Source organism: Trichosurus vulpecula, chromosome 6 (genome assembly GCF_011100635.1).
Source record: "Trichosurus vulpecula isolate mTriVul1 chromosome 6, mTriVul1.pri, whole genome shotgun sequence".
NCBI lineage: Eukaryota > Metazoa > Chordata > Mammalia > Diprotodontia > Phalangeridae > Trichosurus > Trichosurus vulpecula.
The window spans coordinates 255,002,881-255,021,505 of NC_050578.1; the positions used below are offsets into that span (position 1 = coordinate 255,002,881).

General features: G+C 39.7%; 1 protein-coding gene and 1 non-coding gene across 2 annotated transcripts in view; both read left to right on the forward strand.

Annotated features, from left to right (window-relative positions):
* Positions 1-18,625, forward strand: part of HSD17B12 (hydroxysteroid 17-beta dehydrogenase 12) — a 148,549-nt gene that overhangs the window by 45,071 nt on the left and 84,853 nt on the right. Inside the window, exons 2-3 of the mRNA XM_036764894.1 lie at positions 4,280-4,326; positions 8,707-8,782. Coding sequence (XP_036620789.1) covers positions 4,280-4,326; positions 8,707-8,782 — 123 coding nt within the window. The remainder of the gene's footprint in view (positions 1-4,279; positions 4,327-8,706; positions 8,783-18,625) is intronic.
* On the forward strand, positions 12,897-13,034 carry LOC118855570. Its single transcript, XR_005010746.1, has one exon. It is a non-coding gene; the product is annotated as a small nucleolar RNA SNORA68 (small nucleolar RNA).

The following is an 18,625-nucleotide window of genomic DNA, read 5'->3' on the forward strand; positions in this document are numbered from 1 at the left end:
CTGATCCAGTAGTCTTTCCTCTACAAGGAATTTTGACCTTGTAAACAGTTTACAAGGTAGACAGTGTCTCAGTTTCCAAACAGCATGGTTTTGTATCCTTAGACACTGTAGTACCAGGGGATATATGATAGATCATAGGACCTGTAGAACCGGAAGGTACATTAGAAATCATCATGTATGCACAGAGGGTAGAAATGACTCACCCTAGGTCATACAGAGATGGAATTTGAATGTAGGTCTTTTGACTCTGCTGCCTGTCATCCTTATGGCATATGCCACAATTATCTTCTAAGTACTAAGGTAAAATAAGAAATATTAGGCAGTTAACTTTTAAAATGGCATGCCCTGTGACCATTGACTGTGTCCTTAAAAGTAGTGAATGTTATTTGTTGACAGATGTCATCACTCTCTGTTTAAAGCAAATAAAGTGACTTATTTTTGCTCATTGGGATGTTTGATTTCATCATTGGCACAAGCTCCAGTTTTAGTGAATAACTTGATGCTGGTTGTGTGTCAGAGAAGGGGCAGCTTCATTCACGTGACTGTAAAGTAGCTGGTGAATTGTCATTTCCTCAGTGATAGGAAAGTGATGCTCCCTGGTCCCCAGTAGCCATTATTATTCCATGCCATTAGAAGTCATGCTCATTGTAACACAGCAAGAGCCAGACTGGAAGGATGGCTGAAAAAAGCCAGTTGTATTTCAGATGTTATTTTTGTGATTGTATTACCGTAAAATACTTTTTGATCCCTTTAAGATTTTTCTGAAAATGTATTCATTTGACTTGTTCTGCTTGGCTCCAGAGGGCAGAAGTGAGAACCATTGCATAGAGGGAAATTTATACTTGATATAAGGGAAAAATTCCTAATGTTTAAACTAAGGGATGCTTACTTTTTTGGAGTGTTATCAAGGAGATGTTTGTTCCCTTACAGGTTGGTTGAGAGGGCCTTGGAAGTCCCTTTCAACTTGGAAATTCTGACATTCTTTAATCTGGTGAAGTAGAATTTAAGTGACATTAGATTCAGTTTTGAGGAGCACAAGTAGCAGGATTTGGAAAAGTGACTTTATTGTTTAGGTCCTGGAAAATATTTGGATTGAAGTTTACAGGTGGTGAAAAATAAAATTATTTCTCTAACATTTATTGACTGCAAACAACACACTATGCGCTGAGTATGACATTGTGTCCCCAGGGTTTTAGTGCATATGCTCATAAGAAATTGTATTAGACTGCAGTGTATTCCCCATAATGCCAAACACATAGTAGGGACGCTAAATACGTTTATTTGACTTGAAATTGATGGCCAGCAGAAGAAGAGAATTTGTTCTGCGGGAGGGCTTTCTGAATAATTTTGTTTCGTGTTTTGCTTTTAACTTAGGAAGTTTGATATTGTACCCTTGGTCCCTGTTCACAGCAATCTGATTCTAGAGGTTTTACACAATTTGTTGGAGCTTGTAAATATCTTGAGAACCACCTCTGCCCATCAGGGGCATTTTACTACCTCTAGATCTGATCTAGACTGGAGGTGTCAAGGCTGTTTTTAGGCTCAAGGTCAAGAAAACTGGCTTACAACCATTTGAAACAGGCAATTTTAAATGTACAAAAGGAATAGTGTTCTTTAAAGATAATGAAGTTGAAAAATTCCATCTTCACTGCACCTCTACATTTAAATACCATAATCTAGAATTGGGAAACCTAGACTTACTAACAGTCCACCCATCTCATTTATGACTAATAGTACTTAAATCTAGAGTTTTGGTCAAAGACTGTATGTTCTTAGAGCGACTTTTGGCCGTGTCATCTTGAGAGATAGTACTCATAAGAGCTCTGGACTTAGTACCTGAGTCCCAAGGCCTGGATTCAAACTGCAGCCTTCCCACTTACTTCCCAAACAAGCCACTTAATCATTCTCAGCTTCAGTTTCCTCACCTGTGTGAGGGTAATAATTATTAAGTACTTGGCAGAAATGTTGTGAGTGTCCATTGAGATAACATACACACGTTTATAGACTTTAATGTGCCTTATGATCTTGAGCTATTATTAGTACGACCTAGGAAGAAAAAATGTGAATAGGCAAGTATGTGGCAGGTAAGCTTCAGCATAGGCACATGTATATAAAATACATACTTAGGGAAAGGTAATCCAAGCTTAATTTATAGGATGATCATCTCTGAGCTATCAGTTTACCCAGAATAGAGCCCAGCATATTGTCCTGGTCACAAAAGCCAGTGAGCATCAGCAAGAAGAGCTTTAGAAACCAAATAGAAAATTTTTATTCTCCCGATATGGGTAACTATGCACGATACTGCCATGGGTGCCATCTTGTTCTGCTCAGAGTACTTTAAAAAAGACAGCTTTAACGAGGTCCAGAAAAAAAGGAATCATTTTTCGATCAGAAGAATAGAGAAACTCCCATATAAGCAGATAGATTTTATAAAATTAGGGAAAGAGAAGGCAGCTCCTGGGAAACTGTTTTTAGGGGTGTTTCTGTTTTGTTTTTAGTGCCACTTCATAGTCGACTTAATGGAGCTGAGAGGATCTAGTGAAATCACCTGGCTCCCAAATGAAGCCTGCTGTTCTTGAGTCATTTTTCAGTTGTGCCTCACTCTTCCTGATCCCTTTTTGGGTTTTCTTGGCAAAGATACGGGAGGGCTTTGCCATTTCCTTCTTCAGTTCATTTTACACATGAGGAACTGAGTCAAACAGGGTTAAGTGACTTGCCCAGGGTCACACAGCTAGTAAGTGTCTGAGGATGGATTTGAACTCAGGTTTTGATGGGATATTGTTTGTCTTATTTTGGAATCCTGGATCAGGACATCCCTGGAACTTTAGGAGGCAGTTTGATGAGAAAGTGAAGCAATATTGCTTTGCACAGGGGCAGATGAACTTCCAGAGTATAAAGAGGCAGAAGAAGAGTTCTCAGTGTGTGTACAGTAATTTTAAGGAAGTTTTGTACTTCTGGCCCTTCCCAACAAATATCTCCCCACAGAATTAAAATGCCCTGGTAGATACCTAGTATTTGTCTTTTTTTCTGCTGAGATACGTACATGTTCTATCCTCCATTATTAGACTGTATGCTCCCTGAGGACAAGGATTCTTTTTGGCGTTCCCACCGCTTAGCACAGTGCTCAGCACATAACAAACATTTAATAAATGCCTGCTGATCTATGGATTGATTGTAACAAAGAAATAACTTAAGCTAAATCATCTGCCAGTGTATACGATGATTCATATCTATAGTTGTTCCCTGTCTCTCTAAGGAAGTACGTTAGCTATTCTCTGGAGTTTTTATTTATATATTTGTAATTATCATGTATATTATTCTCCTGACACTGCTTTCTTTGACCTATATTGGTTCCTGGGGCAGCTAGATAGCACAGCTGATAGTCAGGGAGACTCATCTTCCTGAGTTCAAATGTGACCACAGACACTTACATAGCTTTGGTGACTCTGGGCAAGTCACTGAACCAAAACACTGTTTGCCTCAGTTCCTCATTTGTAAAACGAGCTAGAGAAGAAAATGGCAAACCATTCCAGCATCTTTGCCAAGAAAACCCCAGATAGGGTCATGAAGCGTTGGACCTGACTGAAATGACCGAACAGTAGAAGTCTTTTTATATTTCTCTGAATTACATTACATTCATTTACCACAGTTTTTTTCAACCATTCCCCCAGTTGATGGGTATTCAGTTTGTTTCCAGTTTTCTTCTACCACAAAAGTTCCAATATATTTTGGTACAAACAAGAACTTTCTTCCTGTCTTTGACTTCCTAGAGGTATATGTGCCCCATAGTGGGATCACTGAGTCTGAGGCGATGGACAGTTTAATGACTTTTCTTAAATAATTCCAAATTGCTTTCAGAATGGTTAGACCAGTTCTCAGGTCTATCAGCAATGTATTAGTGTGCCTCTCTCCCTTCCAACAATGACATTCGTCTTTTCTCATCTTGGTCAATTTGAGGGGGTGTGAGTTAGATGATAGTTTTAAACAGGAAGTTTGGGAATTCATTCTTAACCTTTTAAAGTTTAAAGTCTTGAAGGGTAACCTTGTCCTTTCATAAAACAAATTTTGGTGCTGCTTGTTTTAGAGGCAAAATACTAGGCTGGAGGATGAGCTCAAGGCCTATTCTTACGGTATTTCTGCCTGAGTGGCTAGAAGATTTTAGTTTATAAAAGGAGTAGGATTTTGTGTAAAGGAAGTCAAACATATTTTACTTTTTTCAGTACTGTTTCTGTGAGTTAGACATTAAAACCTTTTTCTTTATCTTTTTTTCTCTTTTCAGTTGTTACAGGGAGTACTGATGGAATTGGAAAATCATATGCAGAAGAGGTAAGCCTTCATTTTATTAATTTAGTTTTTAAAAATAATTTTTATTCACTTAATTTTTTATTTAGGATGTAAATGCACCCCCCCGCCCCAATTTCTTAGTACTTAGCAGAACACAAAACCATGAGTCTACATTTCATATTGCTTGCTTTTTTAAAAAGTACATTAAAAATTCCATATGTTACTTTTAAAGCTGTCCTCCTATATGCTTCCTTCTGAACTTCCTTCTCTTCTTTACTGTACATTTAAAAAATGTTTCAGTGGCTCTCTTTTTCTTTTTTGACACTACTAATTGCCCTCCCCCTCTCCCCCCAGCAGTTGAAAATAGAGGAAATAGAATCCTTTTAACAAATACACATAGACAAAAGAAATCCACAAAGCACCGTGTTGGAAAACGTGTGCCTCTTTCTGCATCTTGACTCTATCACTTCTCTGTCAGGAAATGAGTAACATGCTTTATCAGCCATCTTTGAGAGCCATGGTTGGTCATGGCTTTGCTCAGAATGCTTAGGTCTTTTAAAGTTGTTTTTACAGTCTTGTTGTCACTCTCTACATTGTTTTCTGGTTTCCTGTACTTCCCTCTTCATCAGTTCATACTTCACAGGATTCCTTTTCATGGAGATTCTACCCTTGACTGGCCTCTCTCCTTCTCTGATCCTAAATTTTTACCTTGCTAAGGTTTATACCACTTGTTGTGCGCCAGTCACCTGTGGCAATAAGCAGCAGCCTATTTATGCCCCGCCCCCTCCCCGCGTGTCTTTCCATTGACTTTTGCCTCACTGGCAGTTTGTATTACTTGGAGGTTATGGATGTTGTTCCAGGATTCATGGCCATATAGCATCACTAGAAGAATATTGGTGTTGAAAAGGTGAGTTTCCCTGAAACACTACAGCCCATTCTTATTGTTCATCTGCAACGTCTGTCCAAGGTATATAGACTGATAAGTTAGTGGGCTGACCATCTAAGTATATATCCCAGTTTGAGCAGTCAATATTCTCCATTCTGTGTATTGTTAGGCCGGATTCTTTAAGGGGATCTTTGAGGGCGTCTTCTCAGTAAGGCTTTGCAGTATTCTGGGGCTTAACATAGTTAGCTTAAAGTCATCTGTATATGGGAACATCTGGAGGACCTCTCCATCTATAGGAAATATCTTTTTTACATGGATTCTTCACTGGACATGTTCCACAACTGGGGAAAATACCTTACCAGTGTACATCTTCCTGTTTTATAGCTCCACACAGTGCTACTTTGATTCCTTTTTGTGTCATGGAGGCATTTCTGAGCCCTCAGAGGCTTTGACAGCAGAGCATAAACTATGTCATTTTCTGTGAAGCTAGAAGAAGCTAGAAAGCCAGAAGCTAGAAAAACTTCCAAGTTTTCCAATACAATAATATGTACATTTGGGCCAGGCTGAGGCTGCATTCAAGAACCAGCCTCACTTAAGCATGGAAAGGTTCATCACAATTTGTCCTTCAGGTAATGAATTCTTCAGTCATTAAAGCCCATAGAATGAGAACAAATAAAAAATGGCCTTCTCTGTTACTGTGTGGCTCCCTTTAACTTCTGCTCAACTAGGGGATGGACACAGGACCAGAGGGCATTAGGAATCACAGGTTTTAGAATGTCTGTAAACAGTAACTTGCTATAGGTGCTCTCCATCTGAGATCGTTGTCTGATGACCAGAACATTGGCATACTACTGGAAGGCCACGTGCTGTGGTTCATCATATAACTGTTGATATCATTGTCATTGAACAGGGAGACCCATGGAATATCTCATCATAGGTCCACAGCTGGGAGGGATCTTAGAAATCATCTACTGGGATTACTTCACTTTGTTGAAAAAGAACCTGAGGCCTAGGGAACATACTGGTTTGTTCAAGGTCACTTAAGTAGAAAGCATGAAGGGCAAGATTTGAACCCACATCTTCTGAATCTGGAGCCAGAAGTTAGCTAAATGGGAGGATGGCCTCTGTGGGTAGCCAAGAAAGATAAAGCAACTTCATTGTGTTTGTTGTTCCTTTATCTTGCCTCTAACCCTGTTAGTATTGCAACCCCTACCCTGCAACCTTTCCTGCTGAAAAAGCAAAGCTTGTTACTACTCCCTAGCAACAAACCTTGCCTCATCCTGAGGGACCCCATACCCCATCCACTTCTGGCCTAAATTGAAATCTGTATAAGCTTTGTGTTTCTGGTTTGTTTTTTTTTTTTGTCTCTGTCTGTGAGGGTAGGACTCTCTTGCTGGCAAACTCAATAAACTCTTGTTGGTTCCTAAATTTCTGGTGAAAGGTTTGGTTTTGGTTCTGGTTTTTCTAGCACTGACAACTTTACCCACACTCCCAAGTTCAACTGGGAAAGCTTCATTTCGTGATCAAAGACACAAAGAGACATCGTTGTGTGGGATGCGTGATCATCTTGTCTTGTAGTGCTCGTGATAAGTGTAAACAAAAGGGCCCATGAGAGTGTGCTTGTGGCTTGTGTGCCAGAGTCTTGTGTAGAGGGTGGTAGTAGACAAGAACCTGCAAACCACATCAGCAGACCCTTCATTGAGGGGTCACGTTCACAGGAAAGGGGACAGAAAGCGTGTTAGACAATGTGGCTCATATTGGAACAATTGAAGATCCCAAAGGCCTCTGTGAAGCTTAATCTCCAAATCTCCTGCATGTTTCCTTCCCCCTCAAAATTAGAATGTGCCAGCCATAAAGAAAGCACAAAATGGATTCTTTGTGTCTTTTACTGATGGAGATGACAAATCCAAATCAGCTGTGTGGCTTTGTGCTACTCAGACCATTGCCTCGTTTAAACAAGCAGGCAAAATCAGAATCCATTTGGAACTGGTAAAGCAAAAGAGATGACACGGTGCAGTTATAACCTTAACTGGATCTGTTTAAATGCTCTGTTGATGATGAGGAAAATAAAGAGGAGCAAAAAATGAGATCCTAATGAGTGCCGTTCTCTGTAGAAGTCTTACCTGTGTAAAGCAGTCGCCACATCAAGGAGGCCGGAAGAGCCTTTCACCCAACTTTGAGGCAGCAAGCAAGCACTCGTTTTCTTTAATGAATGGAGAATTGCGGCACCTATGGGGCTGCACCCATTTAAGATGCATGTGTGTGGAGTATGGTAGAAATTTATGGGCATTATTACTTCATAAAAACAGTGAAAAACCATGAAGGGGAAAATGAATGACTTCTTGCAGACCTTGAATAAATCATATCATCATTCCATTAGTGGCCAGATGACAGTGGCATGGGGACTGCAAATAGAAGGAAATAGAAGACAAAAAAGAAAAATGATAAATGTTGAAGGGAACGTGGGAAAACTGGGACTCTAATGCCCTGTTGGTGGAGTTGTGAACTGATCCAACCATTCTGGAGAGCAATTTTGAATTATGCCCAAAGGGCTATAAAATTGAGCATATGCTTTGATCTAGCAATACCACTGCTAGGTCTTTATCCCAAAGATATCAAAAAAGGCAGGGGGAGGAATCTTATTTGTACAAAAATATTTATAGCAGTTCTTTTTGTGGTGGCAAAGAGTTGGAAAATGAAGGGATGCTTATCAATTGGGGAATGGCTAAGTAAGTTGTGGTCTATCATTGTGTTGGAATATTATTGTGCTCTAAGACAGGGCTGTCCAAACTTAGGTTGTCTTCGGGCCGCATTAAAATAAAATAATGATTTGAGGGCCACACCCAGGATAAAAAATACAGTACACTAATAGGAAATGGTGGAACCTGCATCATCAATACGACAGGCGAAGGCGCCAAGTGTGAAAGCAAACACAAAACAACAAAGTGACGACACAGTAGTATAAGGGTAGGTGCATATTGACTAGTCTGCATCATACAGGCGGAACACATCCCACAGATCGATTGAAAATTCTGTGATATGTTCCGTCCGTAATACTGCTTAAAAACACCAAAGAAAATTAACATCAACGAGATTATTTATTAGTGATGGGATTAAAAAATCTAATGCGCATTCCATGCAAATTATTATTTTATTTTTTCACTTGTGAAAATTAAAACCCATAGGTGGGCTGCATAAAATCGCACTGGCTATCCAGCTTCCTGACAGAAAGGTCATGGACCCAAGGTTCACTGTGTTTGATTATGAAAAAACACTTTATTTAGTAGAACCAAGTTGCAATTTGTAAGAAAGAATAACAACCATTTAATTTTTTCCAGTCCTGTCAATAAGATCTTAGTGCAACCTAAATTCTTTAAACCGAAGTATTTATAGTCTGTGTAGTTATGTAATGAAAGGAGTAGTAATAATGACTAGGAAGGAATCTGTTTTCATGTAGAATTTTTTAAGGTCACATTGGCTGATAAAGCATTGCCTGGTACTTACTGAATTGTCTTCATTCTCTCTCTTGTTTGCAGTTAGCCAAGCGTGGAATGAAGATTGTCCTCATCAGCAGATCCCAGGAAAAACTGAAGGATGTGGCTAATGAAATAAGTATGTTTTCATGTCAGCACCTGTTATTTAGGTAGTGGTGGTGATTTTTATTATCACTTAGAGTTGAATGATCTGTAATTACCTCTGCACTTGTAGATGGTCTTTGAAAATTGCTGTGGAATTCATCCCTTTGCAGTCAACCTAGTGTTGAGTGTCCTCTGAGCATTTCTTTTTCTCTGAGCTTGTTCTTGTATTAACAGGTGGGCAGCGCACTCTAGAATCCTGTCTGTGACCCTGTTGACCTGATCTGATATTTTTGAGCTGTGCTAGGATAGTATTTGGAAAGCCAAGGACTAGAGAGGGGAAATCATTGTGATCATCACAATCACCATCATCATCATTCTTTTGCTAAAATTCTTCACTTAGGTACCATCATGATGTGGGAATCACTCAGGATTTTGAAGGTTTTGCCAACCCAGTATAATGTTTTGTAGCCCAGCCAAGCTAGATGAACATTTGCATACGGAGTTAACCATAGAATGTATGGTTGTCAGTTTCAAAGTTCTCTGCCCCAGCTCGGTTTGGAAAGGTCTGGGACCAGAAGGTTGACTGGGAGATGTTATTGGAGTATTATCATTTAACTGCCTAATCGAGAGACACCAGAGGAGTCATAAATATTCCATATTGAGAAATATCTTGTTGAAAAAATTTGGAAAGGGAGCATTTTATATTCTGTGATATAATTTATTATCATTCATATATTTTAATAATAACTTGTATTGATATACCATTTATAATGTTCTTTACTTATGTGGTGTTTTGTTCATTTTATTCAGAAAGAAATACAACTTGCATTTTTGTTGCCAGAACATTATGCTCTTGTGTTCCGCATTACTATAGGGTTACTTTACAAATGCAGTGTTAGCTGTTTTTCAAAGAATTCAGTCTTGTTCATTTTCATTTATCCATGTGGACACATATACCTCCAGAAGGAATCTAGAATATATTACCAAGGATGCTAAAGTTTGGAGCGTGAAGCTGAAGATATTAGAGGCATTGCTCCTATCTGTAGTAGTCAAGAGTTTCAAGAAGAGAGATGATACTGCTTAAGAAACAGGAATGTTGGACTGTAGACCAGGATTTGGAGTGTACCTGATAAGGACTGATAAGAATGTATTTGCCTAGAATTTTCTGGATCTAATCCAAAGGTCTTTCAACTGAAAAGGTAAGTTGGAGAAGGAGAAAAAGTGCCTATATATATCTATCAGCTAGTCGACAAGCATTTATTCCTTTGTATCAGGTACTTTGTTAGGTCCTGGGATATAAATTAAAAACAAAACAATCCCTAATCTCAAGTGACTTATGTTCTATCCAGTTATTTAAGTACAGCTTAGAAAGAAAAGTCAATGTTGGGCCACCTAGAAGGTCACAGGGAACAGAATCAAAGGAGACAATGATAAAAAATTTCTGGTCTCCAATATCTTTCACAAATGTAAAAATGTGTGGGTATTAAGCAAAGGAAATTATATATCCTTGTTTTGTGAAACATATAACTTCGTAAGTATCACTGGGATTTGCTGGGATTGTATTCAGGTCTGAAGTACGGTTCTGAAATTGTATGTCTTACTCAAACATCCTCCACCAGGATAGAGAGAAGAGAGGAACTGGGATTGGGGAATAACGTGATGGAGAGCATTTGGGCATGAATTGGTAGAGGCAGAAGCCATATAGCCTTACATTAAACTTTGGAACACACGTACAGAGAGAAGTAGTAATTAGATGAGAAAAGAGAGCAAGCCCTGGCACAAAGGCCTGATGCACCACTGTGGGCTAGTCCTCCCTTATTTACACCTAATGTTCCTTGATATTTTGCTTTCCAAATGAATTTCGTTACTTTTATCAAGTTCTGCAAAGTATCGTTTGATAGTTCAGTATGTCATTAAAAGCATGCTTTATCTTTTGTAACATTCTCATTTGTATTATAATGGCCCAGCCCAGCCTCAGTATTCTTCCAGCTGTTTAAGTTGTAGGTAGCACAGTGGATCAGGTGCCAGCCCTGGACTCAGGAGACACTAGCTATGTGACTCTGGGCAAGTCACTTAACCCTGTTTACCTAAGTTTTCTCTTCTATAAAATGAACTGGAGAAAGAAACGGCAAACCATGCCAGGATCTCTACCAATAAAACCCAAAATGGGATCACGAAGAGTCGGACATGATTGAAAATGACTGAACAGTGACAAATTTAAGTTGTTCAATGGAATTTCTCTTTTATTGCTCCTTGAATTTTTGTTATTATTAAATAGAAAAACTGTTGCTTTTTGCAGGTTTGTTTTGTAACTTGAAATTTTGGTAAAACTATTGTCTCAATAGCTTTGCTGATCCACTAGGATTTTCCAAGTAAACCATCGCATTATCAGCAACACTAGAACGACAGTTCTTTCTCTGGGTGACCTGGATGTACACCTTACATTTCTTGCTCTTCTCTTATTGATGTTGCTAGCCTTTTTAGAACTATGCTATCTCCAGTAATAACAGGGAAAATGAGTGTCCTTACTTCACGCCTGTATTTATTAGGAAAGGCTCTAGTATGTTCCCTTGGCATAGGAGGCTTGCTTTTGATTTTAGATACTTTTTATGATACTGAGAAGTGTCCTTTTATGCCTGTACTTTGTAGGGCTTTTAGCATATATAAGTGTTGTACTTCGTTAAAGTCTTTTTCTCCAGCTATAGAGAAAATCATGTGGGTTTAGATGTTTTTGTTTTTAATATCATTAACTCTGTTGATTGTTTTCCTAATGTTGACCCTCCTTTGCCTCCTTGGTATAAATTCAGCTTGGTCATAATAAATAATTTCTTGGATTAATTGCTGTAGTCCTACAGGATTTTATTTAAAACTTTTATATCAGTATTCAATAATGATATTAGTTTCTATTTTGGCTTCCCTGCTATAGATATTAGGACTACATTTGTCTTATAAAAGTAGTCTGCTAGGGTACTTTCTTTCCCATTTTTTGAGAGTATTAGTACTAATTGTTTATTAAAAGTTTAACCCATCAGGACCAATGTTTTCTTGACTTATCTTAATAATTCCACTTTTGGCCTTTAAAAGAGATTCAGGGGGCAGCTAGGTGGCACAGTGAGTAGAGAACACTGGCCCTGGAGTCAGGAGGACCTGAGTTCAAATGAGGCCTCAGATACTTGACACACTTACTAGCTGTGTGACCTTGGGCAAGTCACTTAAACCCAATTGCCCTGCCTTCCCCCTTCCAGAAAAGAAAAAAGAAAAAAAAAAGATATTCAGAAGATAGGGCGGGTAGCCTAGGGGATGAATGACTATGAGGTGTGGCAGGTACTACTCCAGAGTAGTGTCAGTGTTGCTTAGGGTCTGAAGAGGCAAAGAAGGTGAGAAAAATCACAGGCAACAAGTGGTTATTTACTTTTTCAAGTAAAGGCATTTGTTCTGGATAACACAACACACCAAGGACACTCCTCTATGCCTTAACGGAGAGGCAGCTCAAGGGAGACCCCAGCTCGGTTAGGGGGAGGCAGCCCCCCAAGGGAGAGGGCCGAACAAGAAGTTTTTAAAGTAGATTGGGGAAAGGGAGATGCCACTTCCTCCATGAAGCCTTCCTTCCCTCCCTACATCTCACAGTGACTTCTCCTTCTTTACATTTCTCATCTCATTTCAGTCTTCTCCCTTGTTTTCTCATTTGCTTCATAGTTGTTGCATGCCTTGTCCCTCTTATTAAATATTAAGCAATTTGAGCCAGACATAGGGCCAGACATATCTTTGTGTCTTCCTTAGTACCTAGTACTGAGCTTTGCACATGTTGTAGAGTTGCTTCAGTTGTGTTCAACTCTTCATGATCCCGTTTGGGATTTTCTTGGTAAAGACACTGGGGTGGTTTGCCATTTCTTTCTCCAGCCTGTTTTCCAGATGAGGAAACTGAGGCAAACAGGGCTTAGTGATTTACTTAGGGTCTGAGGCCAGATTTGAACTCAGGTCTAGGCCAGTGCTCTGTGCACTGTGCCACCTAGCAGTCTTGAGCCTTGCCTAAAGTGGGTGCTTAATATTTATTAGATGAAGTTAAATGGGGTATTTGGAGGAAGGTAGAGCTAGATGGAATATGAGAATAGGGCATAGCTTAAAGAGGGAGTAAGACTGGAGGGGTAATTGCACCCAAACCCCAAAAAGACCCTTGTTTTTCCTTAGCGATGATCTTATCGTGGGTGCAGACAGTAAATGGACCTTGTCGCCTTTCTGGAGCTGATGAAAGTGCCCCAGAAAGTGAAATAGTGGGTTCTACACTCCCAGGAGGCCATGACCCTTTGGGGCTGGCTCCAGGGTTGTCAGGCACAGGCCTGCATGGCATCAGTCCTAGTCAGGCTTGCTGAAAATTCGGTTCTCTCATCCATTTCCATGAAGTCAGTACTGGAAAGAGCCTTCCTGCAGACACAGGTATGGGGGCCTACTCCATTCAGATCTTGAAAGTGGAAGAAATTCCTGCCAGCAAGTGCTGCCAAACTGCAGTCAAGCAGTTTCATGACTCCAAAATCAAGTCCCCTCTGCCCCACAGAATCGTGCGTCACCAGCACAAACCTGTTTTACTACCAAGAGGCCCAACACGTTCTTCTGAGTACAGAAACAAGGAGATACATGTTTTATTTGATCTGCTTAAATAAATTTCTCAATTAGAAACATGGGAAAAAACAAAACACTGGAAGGGGTAATCCAAAAACTTGGCCTGTTCTATAATTGTGCTTCTGAAGACTCTGGTCTCAGTTGATGTACCACTGGCGATCGTCCCTGTGCTTTCAATGTGGGTTACCAGACAGGACAGTTATTGGGGTTTTGGGAAGGCCGCCCAGTGGGCATTAACCCATTCTCTCAAGGCTGTGTTTCTTTGAATCTTGTCCAGGCCAGTATTCCCCTGTTGTATCTGGTCCGTCTACTTTCCTCGGAGTAGGAGAAAAGAAAGAGATGGTGAGAGAGGAGAAGAATGGTCCAAATAATTACTCCTGGGAGGAGAGTTAATCTTTCTCCTGACAGTTTTTGCACATGACTTTTCTTCCTCTTCTTTCGATACTGGCTATCATATGTCTTTCTCTACTGGCTACAAATGTCCTTTCATATGTACCTTGAGAATCTGTCCATCATGAAGGCTTTATATGAAAATCGACGTACTTCCAAAGCAAAATCTTTAATGTATATATTGGGAAACTGACAGCCAAGATTTAACCACATTTTGTTTTTCATCCCAAAAGGTTCAGAACATTTCTGTTTTAATAAGGTTATTCGTGTAGAGTAGAGTGATTTTTGAAAGCAATTATAGTGAAAAAGGTCTTCTAAACAATAGCCAACACCTTTCCTGTGTGTGTCCTCAAATCTTCTGTGATTTCCACATTCTTCTTTGCAGTGAGAGGCAGCTGTGATAGAGAAAAAAAGACTAATCTCGAAGGTCTCTGCTCCAAGCACTGCTGCTGTTGGCCATCTATGAGACCTGAGCCAAGTCACTTCACCTTGACACTAGAGTTTCTTCATCTATAAAATGAGGGTGGTTGATTAGATGTAGTTCAATGTACCTTCCAGCTCGAAGGTTTAATAATTCTGGTGTGTTGGGTTTGTTAGAAAAGTATTTCCACACCTGAATTTATGGTTCTCCTCCACTTTGCTGTATGTATAAATCATGCTAATGTCTAAAATAAGGTGCTTTCCATACTCCCTACCCTACCTTTTCCTTTAGGGAAATGGTGCAGAGTCCTATCACTCTGGCTTCCTTACAGAAGCCACCTACAGCGGCAGTAAGAAACAATTTCCACTAACGATAAGGGAGAGTGGGGGGGAGGGGATAAGGCCTTCTCTTAACACAGACGGAGGTCATGGTAAGTACATTTTCCAGGAGGCTGTTTTTGGAAAAAAACCAACTCTCTTGTTCTTGTCATGGGTAGAAAAAGTCTTGCCTGTCACATCAATTTGTCACCAGCCTGTCTTACTATGTACCCTTTAGGATGGTAGGGAGAAAAAAAAATTGCTTCCAGCCATACGGGGAAAACGTGTGTGTGTGTGTGTGTGTGTGTGTGTGTGTGTGTGTGTGTGTGTGTGTGTGTGTGTGCGCGTGTGCGTGTCTGTGTCTTGTGGCCTGTGTCCGTGTGTGTGTGCATTTCATTGTTGCACTGGGCCCATTGTCAGTTTTTGAAGCTTCTATCCATTATGCTAAAGTTGGGCCAGTTTGGGGGCTTTTTATTATCAGAAAACTGGTAACTTTTTTTCACATCTTATATAAAATTGTGATTTTCCTCTTGACTGTACAATAAATTTCCCATTAGAAGAAAGTTTAGTAGGTTGGGGAGGATGGAAAGTAAAGCATCTCATCAATGCCTGCTCTCCATTTGTAAGTTGGTAATGTAAATAAAGGCTGTTTTCTTTAGAATTTCTTAAAATGAAAAACTTTTACTCATTTATTTACAAGGAAGGCAACAGTTTAAGGTTAGGATTATTCAGGCTGACTGAAAGTGAAAGAACTATCTAGTCAATTGAGATTCTTTAGAGAGAGCTCAAGCTCTTCTTCTTCCTTCTCAGTACCTTCTTCCCTGTTCCCGCCCCTCCCCCCTCCGCCCTGCCCCGGCCAAAAAAAAAGAAAAAAGTCTTGGTTTTGTTTTCTTCATCTTGGTAATTTGGGGAAGAGTGGTAGTTTGTTAGGATTGCCCAGATAATTAATTACAATCATCTCTACTTAGCTCTTGGATGCCTTTGTGATCACATTAATGTGGATATTTTCTCTCCTGGGACAGGTTGCATTTCATTCCTTCCTTCTTACCCTGTGTGACTCTTATCCATGGTTTCCCATAGATTCTTCCCAGCGGGCCCACTCAGGGTGCTTGGGGTCCTTCTAGATCTCTAGGCATTGAATGGTTACCAGCAGAACAGGCAGACTGACCGTCACTCTTATGCTTAATAAATGTTCTTTTATTACCACATGACCACTCTACCTCTTCTGATCATAAATGTCTTTGATACTGTACTTGCCACTCCTTCTCCTGCCCACTTTTTCGTTGGTGAGTACGTTGAAGCTCCTTGAAGCCTGCCACATGCCTCTAATGTTCTTTCAGTGGTCCCGAAACTTCATTCTTCAGAGATGAGTATTGATGAGACTGTTTCAAGGAAGAGCTTGGAATCCTCAAGAACACTGTGTAATTTCCCAAATGCAGTTGAACCTTGTGTTCTATTGACCAATTCTGGGCCTAGGTGACTGTTCATTTGTGGTGTCTGGCCAAGATAGAGGTACTGATGGACCAGCTCTCTGAGTCCTTCATTCAACAAGGAGAAAAAAGTCTGGACGATAGATATTTTCCATCTGCTTAATTTTTTCCAGTGTAGTTGGCTAGGCTTTATGATTATGACTAGCCTATAGGAGGCTCTGCAGTGTTCTGGGGCCGGCTGAAATCTTCCCAGTGTTCTCTGTAAACAGAAGTCCCAGGAGGACCTTACCATCTATTTTGTTGTTGTTCTGTCTGATTCTTTATGACCTCATTTTGGGTTTTCCTGGCAAAGATACTAGGTGGACAGATGAGGAAACTGAGGTAGGCAGGGTTTAGTGACTCACCCAGGATCACACAGCTAGTAAGTGTCTGAGGCCCTATTTGAACTCAGTAAGATGAGTCTTCCTGACTCCAGGCCCTGTGTTCTATCCACTGTGCCACCTAGCTGCCCCATTTATGGGGAGGGAATTCTTTAATGTGGACTCTTTACTTGCCATCCTTTGTGACGATAGCAAACCCTTTTGGCGAGCATAACTCTCTATGCTTTATTGCTTCGCTTAATCTTAATCAGAAAGTTGTTGATCAAAGAGATCGATCTTGCTCCATCTTTCAGAGAATCTGTTTGACTTGTGTATGATCAAATTAGATGCGTGAATAAATGAAAAATAATTACTTAACACTCTGTGCCAAGCACTGTGTGAAGTGTGGGGTACGCTCTTCAGGAGTTCATACTGTTATTGTGAAATGGCATGTGGCTAAGGCATTAGAATTGAAGTCAGGAGGATCTGGGTTCAAATCCTGCCTCTGGCACTTACTAATTGTTTGACCCTGGGCAAATCATCTAATTTCTCTGCACCTCATTTCCTACATCTGCTAATGGGATTATGGGATTGGACTCTGAGGTCCCTTCTAATTCCAGATCTCATCCTATGACCTCTGCCTCTTGGAATCTCTAGTTTCCTTCAAAGCTCAGCTCAAATGCCACCTTTTGCATGAAGCTATTCCTGAAATTCCCCAGCAGCTGTGCTTCTTTCACCCTAGTTACCTTGTATTTACTCTATATTTTGAATTTACAGCTATTTGTGTACATGTTGTTTTCCTCAAGAGCACATAAGCTCCTTGAGGATAGACATAGTTCTGTTTTTATCTTTATATTCCCATTGCCCAGTGTGTTGCCTGACACCCAAAAGATGCTACAAATCCTTGCTGACTAATTTGTATATGTCTGTGAAATTCTTTCTGTCACACTGTAAAGAAGGGAGGAGTCACAGAGCAGTAGGTCTTTGGAGTAGGAAAGGACCTGAAGTTATAGTCCTCCCTGCACCTCAGCAACATCCACTTAACACGTGCCTGTCCATCCTCTACTTTAAAACCTTGCCCTTTGGAACGATTTTGCATGGTGTCTTTGTGCCCATAATAAGGTGCACATGTTTGCTTTAACAGCAGACATTTAAGAAGTACTTATTATATAGGCTTTATGTATTATATAGTTTTATGTACCTTTTCCTCATAGGAAGCATATGGTTTTTAGATTAAATATATTAGGGTGTCTGCCTTTATGGAGTTAATAAGTTAGGGGGATGTGACAAACCCAGAAAAAATTGCAATATAAAATTAAATATGATCACTATAGAAATGATGCATATCCACAGTGTGAAGTCCATGAAGGGGAGGATCCTTCAAATCCCCTGGCATATAGCCTATATGAAGGGGAGTTACATGAGATAAGGCCTGAAATGTACAGCGTCCACTAGATTGTGGGTAGTTTTGAATGTTGTGCTAAGGTGTTTTAAACATTTTTGTTTACAAGTAAATTAATCTAATAAACTTTATTTGTAGGCAATTGAAGAATTGTTAACAAAGGAGGGACTTGAAACTAGATCTGTGCATGAGAAAGATTAAGCTGGAGAAAAATATGAATGATGTATTCTTGGATAGACTGAGAAGGGGCCTTCACTATACTCTGCAAAGAGTGATCCTTCTGAAATTTAATATATTAATCTCATATGTATATCCCCAAACTTATGGAACATTCCATTACAAGGTCAAAATGTTTTTACCAATCACAGTTAATTTCAGCCTCTGTTATTCTTTATGCTGCTCATAGTTTTTGCTGTGGTAGGAAGAACAACATCTGTATTGTGGATGGATATTTTAATAGAAACGTTAGCATGTCTACCAATTACACGGACCAGCCAAATTAACGTGTTTAGGTCTGCATCTGCAATTAACGCAACTGCATTAGTGTTGCCATTCCACAGCTGGCATTAGGCATGTGGGAGTGTACTGTGCCATAGCCAGATGCTAGATTGTACCTCTTAATTAAAATCCTTGGCTGTGGGTGGAGAGTTTCTTCAAAGCAGTAAGTTGTCTTTCCTATTGGATTGTTGAAGGCTCAGTGATTTTTTGTTTTTAATATTATTAATAATATTATATTATTATATTAATTTTATTAATATTATTAATTATTAATAAAATATTAATAATATTAATATTATTGTTTTTAATAAAATTCTCTTTGGAAGGAGGAGAATAGGGACCAATGTGAATGAAATTATTACCATTTAAATAGATGATTGGTATTTTTCCCCTCGCTCTTTAATTGTTATGTTGTTGAAGTAAAAAGTGTTTGGGCATAGCTT